Source organism: Ascidiella aspersa, chromosome 2 (genome assembly GCF_963924565.1).
Source record: "Ascidiella aspersa chromosome 2, kaAscAspe10.2, whole genome shotgun sequence".
NCBI lineage: Eukaryota > Metazoa > Chordata > Ascidiacea > Phlebobranchia > Ascidiidae > Ascidiella > Ascidiella aspersa.
Genome location: NC_139448.1, coordinates 233,826 through 242,203, shown reverse-complemented (window position 1 = coordinate 242,203; position 8,378 = coordinate 233,826). Strand labels below are relative to the sequence as shown.

At 34.8% G+C, this 8,378-nt stretch overlaps 2 protein-coding genes across 5 annotated transcripts in view; both read right to left on the bottom strand.

Annotated features, from left to right (window-relative positions):
• Window positions 1-459: 459 nt before the first annotated feature.
• Window positions 460-8,378, bottom strand: part of LOC146162953 (NACHT, LRR and PYD domains-containing protein 14-like) — a 193,112-nt gene continuing 185,193 nt past the window's right edge. Inside the window, exon 5 of the transcript XR_014494513.1 lies at window positions 460-736. The gene's annotated coding sequence lies outside the window, so the exon portion shown is untranslated. The remainder of the gene's footprint in view (window positions 737-8,378) is intronic.
• The window catches only part of LOC146162954 (uncharacterized), a 165,620-nt gene continuing 157,970 nt past the window's right edge, over window positions 729-8,378 (bottom strand). For all 4 annotated transcript variants that reach the window (XM_083381502.1, XM_083381503.1, XM_083381500.1 and 1 more), the window contains 2 exons: window positions 6,168-6,329; window positions 729-2,714 (listed from right to left, as the gene is read on the bottom strand). In XM_083381502.1, coding sequence (XP_083237628.1) covers window positions 2,694-2,714; window positions 6,168-6,329 — 183 coding nt within the window. In that variant the 3' untranslated portion in view covers window positions 729-2,693. The remainder of the gene's footprint in view (window positions 2,715-6,167; window positions 6,330-8,378) is intronic.

Here is an 8,378-nt window from a genome sequence, read left to right as displayed (position 1 = left end):
AAGTATTGCACCATCAACTTCTTAATTTTTTGCAAAACATGAAACTATCAGTAAACATCAACACGGATTTAGGAAATATCACTTAACCTCACTTGCCGCAACAGAATTATATAAAAACCTATTAAATAACCAAGAAAAATATGGATATAGTTGTATAGTTTTCCTTGAATTAGCCAAGGCCTTTGATGTCATAGACAACCAAATATTACTTAAAAAACTAAATCATTATGGTATCAGAGGCCCACCCTTTGAAACTAATAGAAACTTTTTTAAGGCACAGAAAGCATAGTAAAAAAATAGGAAGAACTCTTTCTAATCCGTCGATGCCTGTATGCGGTGTCCCACAAGGTCGTATATTAGCACCTCTCCTCTTTCAAATTTACATTAATGACTTACCAATAAACTCAAATATAAATTGTAGTTTATACGCAGATGATACTGTTATTTATATCTCCCATAATGTCATAAAACAGCTTCAAAAAATAATTCAAATAAATATAGAAAAAATTGAGCACTGGTTTCGGGCTGACAAACTATCAATTAATCATTCTAAAACACATTACTTGGTAACCAATTCAAATTTCAGTATTAAAATAAGGGTGAACAAACTGAAACAGGTAAATTCCACTTAATATTTAGGCCTCATCATAGATGATAAATTGTCATTTAAACTTTATTTTAAAATGATTGAACAAGAAATTTTTAGGGAAATTGAACTCTTATCAAAAATGAAATACTATTTAGACACTTCGCCTTTTATATTATAGATTAAACAATACTCATCTTTGATATTGTGTTGTAACCTGGGTAGAGCTTATCCGACTAAATTAGAACATCTTGAAGTATTACAGAATAGGGCAATCCACATTTTAAGCGGCACCCCTCCCCAAATACTTACATTCCCATAATACAAGGCTGCGGGGTAAACAAAACTATTTTCAAGTCGGCGCCTCCACCAACTCAGGAAGAAAAAACATAGGATTTTTAAGGCCAAAATATTGGGCGAATTTAGAGATAAATATTAAACTATTACCATACAAGTGATTTGTTAAGGAAGTTAAACTAATGTTGTTGAACTCTTACCACGAGGGAACGTAAACACAAAATCTAAACAAACCCAAGGCAAATATAACGGTTAAATTGGCTAATCTGCGAAACAGGCGCAATAATGAAGTATTTTACACAAGAAAAAAACACTAGTTAAAATTTTAGGTACAAAAACACTGCGTGCAATCAGTTCTGCATCAATAGTTGTTATAAATCATACCATTTATTCCTCTGTTTCCACCCGATCCGTCAGAAATCAGTGCAGTTCTAAGCAAAAAGGTCTATGACAATCAGTGCATTCAAAGGATCAAAAAGTTCGACTTTTAGACTTTGAGGTCGTGGACAATGCACTAATTTGCATTAACAAATGTGCATAAGAAGATTAAGTTTAACAATACTTGACCCAACCAAACCCAAACGCTAACCAGCGCCCTAACCCAAACAATGTGCGATAATTTAATAATTATAACGCTTCAGGCCCCAATACATCAATTTGTGACGTAATAATCTTAAATACAATGGACGAGAAACCATCCGAGTTAGGGCTTTTTTCCCCAGCATTTAAAGAATTATTAAAATAACGCACATTATTTGGGTTAGCGTTAGGGTTTAAGTGGGTCAAGTGTTATTAATCTTATCTCATACTTTTTTGTTATCTTTTCTGAACTTTTAATGAATATTTTTAATTTATCTACGCCGGGAGTTTACCTAAAGGTCCAAATCAGTGCATTGCCAGGACCTCAAGGTCTAAAAGTCTAGACTTTTCTGCCATTGGATGCCCTGATTGTCGTAGATCTTTTTTCTTAGAAATGCACTGATTTCTAACGGATCGGGTGAATCAGTTCTGCACCAATTACAATTATAAATCATAACATTTATTTCTCAGGCAACTTTGGATTTTACGTGAAAATAAAACGTTACGAAAATCAAACTGAATAAAATAAAACAATGCAGTGAACTTTAATGTTAGCGAGGCAATTACAAACAACAGTAAAGTATAAAAACATCGATTTAATAAGAACAAACAAGACGCTAAATGTGTGGACAGCAAACAAGCGAGGTCGTCATTCTCGTCGAAGCAAAGTTGTGAAGCGACGTTTGGCTTTGGCACAAACTCACTTATTACAAGGCAACGAGCAAAACGGCAAAGCGCTTTGGGGAGACGAGCGCTCCCTCAAATAAACACGGCTGTGGTTTGGGAGTCGGCCAAACATGAACAAAACAAAAGTAACAGCGGTTAATAAGAGGGGTGACGTCACATGTTGCATCTAAACGTCCATAAGAACACACATTTCGTTTATATAAGTTTTAGGTTGGAGAGGAGTTAATTTTAAAACAAAAGCGACATTAGAAAGATGTTATCGAAAAAACGCCTTTATGTATTGTTTAAGTTGCGATGAGACGCAAAGATGCCTTTTAACTAAAACCATTTTATCAAAATGGAACATACTAGAAACCCCAATGAAAAAAACTAAAATTACGCACAATAGGTAAATAATACAGGGCGTGGCGTGTTGCCCCACCCCCTGGAACCGCCCCTGCCCCTCAGTTCACTTCCATCAACAGGAAAGCTGATAAATGTTTCGCATCACGGAGGGACGATTGTTGGTCGCTCGAAGCAATCCAAGATCAGTCGAACTTCATTTCTAAAAATCCACTCTCTTCATCTGCAAAACACAAGATGAAAATTTAAAAGCTGATAAAAGTGTTTTCAACTGAAAGAAGAATTCCAACCGTCACATCTGTTTACAACAATTGTAATCTAGCCCATCTGATGTTGTTTTATTTACATCAGGGGTAAATTAAAGAAGTGTTGTTAAACTGGGTCCGTAGGTGAGTTGAGACCCAACCCTTAACATCTGTCCCCCACAGTTTATCAAGAGTTTCAATATTAATAATAACAACCGTTTTGTAACTGACTTTAAATTAGCGCAAATCTATTAATTAACTTATTTTCCTTGCTGAGAATGTTCCTTCTCATACATTAAGGCTATTATGTCACACTGTTCGTATTTGTGGTTTTATGCTGATTTGCATAATAACCATATTTCCAAAGTACCCTTAGAAGAGACCACCGATCAGTGTTTCTTAAGTTTTTACGTCATGGTGCACCTGTAGACCTCTAAACACGTGGTGGCGCACCTTGCGAGCGATATCAATTGAGTATACTGGAGCTTATATGTAAAGTTTTAACGTTACAAATGCAAAATGCACAAAACAATCTATTTACATCACAGCGCCACGTTGCACACAATATTGACAATCGCCATTAACAGCTTAATTTAGTGGCATACATTTGCTCAGGGATGCAAGCGTCAGGTTTTTAGAACTAGATCTAGTTTTTTTATATTTTATCTAATATTTCTAGTTTTTTTTCCTTCAAAATAAAGAAAACCGTTTTTTATTGACAAATATAGCTTTGTATCTAAAATAATTTCAATATCGAAGGACATGTAAAAAAGTGACAACAAAACTTTTTTAAGTTAAAATTATATTTCACAGTCCTAGAAACTTGTACTACAACATCAATGTAGCTAAGTACACTACAGTTATATTTTTGAAGGTAGTTGCAGGGTTTGCCAAATAATTTGAACAATAGCTAAGAAGAGGCACGGTGAATAATTACATTCAATACGTAATGTATACTGAGCTAAATCTACATAATAAAAGAGAAAGTTTGTGAGATGTGTGTGGCAACATGTTCGCCCAGTCATTTTACAATATATTTGTGTTGCATCACAATGGAAATGTTACGTCACACTCAATGCGATTTACAACATGGTACAATGCTACCAAGACTGTGTTTAAGCATGTATCCCAAGCCCCAGCGTTAGTTAATTTAATATAGGAATATTTAGAAGTTTTTGTGGACCCCCGGTTGAGAACCACTGTTATAAACTATGCTAACAAACGTGTGCAACGTTCCAAGTAAAGACTTAAGTTTAACAATGCCAAATTTAGACAGAGTTCGCAAAATATCGCGTTTGTTGTCGCAGTAAGTAAAAGATAGTCCAAGTTTAATTTACCTGCCGGGAAATAAATAAATAAAACTAAGTATATTTCCTTCATAAAGTAAAATTTTAATGTTTCCAACTAAGACTATTATGTTTAGGAACTTATTGATGCCTGTTTACGCGTAAAATTTAGGTAGAGTTCGCAAATTTACGAAGAATTGATTTTTTATTTTTAAGCCGTTTGTTCGCGATAGTGATTAAGGCCAAAGCCTAATGACTTCTTACAATGTGTTTACCTTAGGCAAGTGTTGTGCGCTATAGTTAACCGACTTCACATCACATGATTTAAAATTTCTATGTAGTGACACTCAAACGTTTAGGCATAAGCAAATTTGTTATGACATTTAAAAAAATATGGTTGCATTATTTATGTCATTTACGAAGATCTTACGAATAACCGGTAAATATTCTTTTGGGTAACAAATTTCAAATTGTATTTCACGGTCGTAGAAAGCTCGTACTAAACATTAATTTAGTTGCAGGGTTGCCAAATTAGACATAAAAATATAGTATATGAAATCATTTAAAGACGCATGGTTAGAGAATGAACATTTAAACCAGTGGTTCTCACCATTTTATGCTTCGTGTCCCCCTTTGAAAGACTTTTGACCCTCGTTAGTTGCTCGCTTAACAGCATTTGTTGGACACTTTATGATTATAGGCAAAAGGGTATCGGTAAGTAAAAATGGCCGGCCCGACAAAAAACGCTGACGCCGCACTGCATGGCTATGTATGAAGCAGCACAGTAATTACAGCGACAGGCCTTTAACCAAACTTGCCACACACGAACGGCCAATTAGGCATAACTTTCCACGATAAAACGATTAAAAATGATCTAATATTTTCCTTTTAAACATCCCTATACTGACGAGTCAGGCACGTGCCAGAAAATGGGTTACATGTAGTGAGTGATGTTACTTTTCACAATTTACATAAGAAAGGTGACAATCGAAAAATAATTCAAGATAATATAATAAATATGTATTCTAGGTTTATTCCGCAAAATCTATTTTTTTTTGTAATGAAGGCTTTTTATAAGTTTTTACTGGCAACCCCACATTGAGTGACTTTATGAAAAGTGCTACCAGACAAATTGTTTGTCAAGAAGCATTTTAACATAGGCCGTTGTTATTAAAAGTATATGATTATGAAAATATATTACTTTTGCGTTATATTTCTATGTTTCGTTGCTTAACTTGCAAATATATATTTTAGCGTATTTGCTGTAACCTCCTAATCACCATTGTAATAGTTTATTCGCATTATTACTAGTTTACTTCGGATATTCAACAACTTATCAAAAAAATATTTTTTAAATTTGTTCCTAATATCAACGCAAATAATATCCCGGATGTTATTAACATGACTTCGCAATATTTTGTTCAAGTTGTTTCGTCTCATCAATGGACCTACTGTTACGTCATAATCACACAATGCACATTTTGTCCGAGGTACAAACGTCACAAAATGACGGGAATTGAGTCGAAACCGTGTTTTTATTTAGTTGCGCATATTTTTGTGTTAATCCTGACATTCTGGGCGAATTTGGTAAAAAAACGTCAAAAAAGTGCGGCGCTGTGCTAAAATAATAAGCTTTACTTCGAAGTAAGATTTCTTTTATAAACGCCGAAAACAAAAAGTTTATTTCAAGTGTTTAGTGTTTTTTATCTAAAGTTTCGTAAAACATTGTTATACTCCCCATGTAAAGTTTTTACATTTGGTAAAAGTTCAAGAAAAGCACATTATAACATGAAAGCTCTCATGCAGCTTTCTACAACTTCCAGCCCCTTGTTTATTTTTATATATTATTTCGCCGCTAGTGTGCGCTGTTGCGTTGGAGTTGGATAAAAATGTTTAAAACTGTTTGACCTTGGTGACAAAGGTGACCTTGACTTCTGTTGAAACATTAATTTGTTGTTGTTACTCACGTCAAGTCCATCTGCGAATTTGGTAAAAAAACGTCTAAAAAGTACGGCGCTGTGTTAAAATAATAAGCTTTACTTCCAAATTAAGATTTATTTTATAAACGCCGAAAACAAAAAAAGTTTATTTCCTTGACTTCTGTTGAAACAATAATTTGTTGTTGTATTTGTTGTTGTTACTCACGCCAAGTCCAAGTTCTGTCAGTTTCGATCTGATCACCTCCTCGCCTTCCTCAGTGATGCCACAACGAGCGACCCTCAACTCCTCGATGTTTGGGAGGACGCGAGAAAGCTCAAGTGCTCCTTCGTAGCCGATGCGGTTCATAATCAGATTCAGCTCCTTGATCTGAAACAACAAATTGATGAGCGAGGTTAGATTTTGAAAGTGAGCCACAAATGGCGTCAAGGCACCAAATAGCTCCAGGTGATAATGTTCAGCACCTTAATGTCGGATTTCATCACTCACAGAAATGGCAACTAACTGATAATTTTTTCAATTTTTTAGATATGGCAGTGAATGTTAATACATCGGGGAAAGAGAAGTGGAATATGATTTAAAACAAAATAAATGTTCAAACAACCAAGTAGATAGTTTAAATATCATGAATGTGAAGTGACATACCGAGTGGTTATAATATGTTACAGACAAAAACAGGTTTTGTGTGGCCACGTAAAAATAACCACTGTTGTATGATATTTGTTTTATCAGTTTGGTGGCTTTGGCAAATTATAATTTTTGTGTTTGTTGCAAACTTAAATGGCCTCGAAAGATCACAATTTGACAACAGCAACATTTTCTTACTGTGTTCCCCACCCTAAGCATTTAAGCAAATACTTTTTATATTGAGACATAAAACTTCAGCAACTGCGAAGTTCCTATTTTTCTTGAGGTCAACGAAGGCCTAATTGAAATCTTAGTGTGTAATTTATAAAAAAAAAGAAACAAATTTTTCAAAAGAACAAACTTAAATTAAAGAAAAATACTTTTTTGTTAAATGCATTTATAATTCATTTCAGTTTGACATTTGTTGAACTGAAAACAGCAGGTTTAAGTCCACTTTGATTTATGAACTCATCAAGTAATTGGCCGCCCGAAAAAACGCCGACGCCGCACTACATGGCTACATATAAAGCAGCACAGTTAATGTTAAATAAAAATTAACCGATATTCTACTTTAAACATCCCTATACTGCCGGGGCAAAAAACGTGTCTGAAAGCAAAACGTTACAAGAACGTTACAAGAAAGTTTTACAGTCATAATAAATGGCAATTGATAAATGTGGTGACATTTTGGTTTTGCAATACCTAGCAAGAGAGTTGTGCCTGTAGCCAGCCTAAAATGTTTTGTGTGGTCAAATATTTTGAACTAGTGAGAGTATTTCGTTTGGTGCACCGCCTATCGATGCAGAAAAAAACAAGACACGCTGAGTAGGTAAAAGTTGAGGCTGAAGCTGGTACCTCACAGCGATAAATCGAGTGTATATAAAACATAAACAAATAACTATTTACTACGAATCAGTAATGACACTACGATTAAAATTCCATTATTCGCTTCCCGCCAGCGAGGCTCGTTACAACTTGATCGCTTTTTCCAGTCCAGTGTATCAACTGCCGTATCGAAGACAAATAAATATGAAAGCTCAAACCATTTTGAGCAGCAACTGACTGAGTTTTAGCGCAATACTCAAAACCATTCAGATAGCAGAAACAAAATGACTAAAAATATTAAAGCTACATTACTAAAAGTACAGCAAACATAATAACTATATCGTCTGTGACGTAACAGTGTATGACAATTAAAGGTGTGGCGTGCCTGTGATTGTTGTGGAACTGTTCATAAATGCTACCAACAAATTAATTATTAGGAGTACAATATTTATCTTTTTCGGGGGGAGGGTTTTAGGTCTTTTTTCTTGGCCCCTGTCACCCCCTGGATACGCCTATTCCCGTGGCCCCCCAATTACCGCTCCGTGACCGAAAACCCTGGGTTAGTTACAAAAATATTTTAATTATTTAATTCAGTATTTATAAACTTAACAGCATTAAGATATTAAAGTTGTTACCCTTGGGCTACACGGCAGTGGATACATATTATTGGTGAATTTGACCCATTGGTTAATTATTATTATTTACTTAGGACGGTCTATTTATTTAGTGAGATGGTTTACCACAGCTGACACTTTGTGGGTGAATCGGTCGACACAAAACACATTTACAATTAAGGGCACTAAAGCGGTGGAGGTAAAGTAGCAAACATAATTATATGCCACACATTTTTCGTCACGTTTGTTTGGCTAAGGCACAGTTTAAATTATTATCTGCATGCTGAAGGTGCAGTAGCTAAAATCAAAATTGTGACATTAAAGAAAAAAAATTAAGAAATTTCGTTGGAGA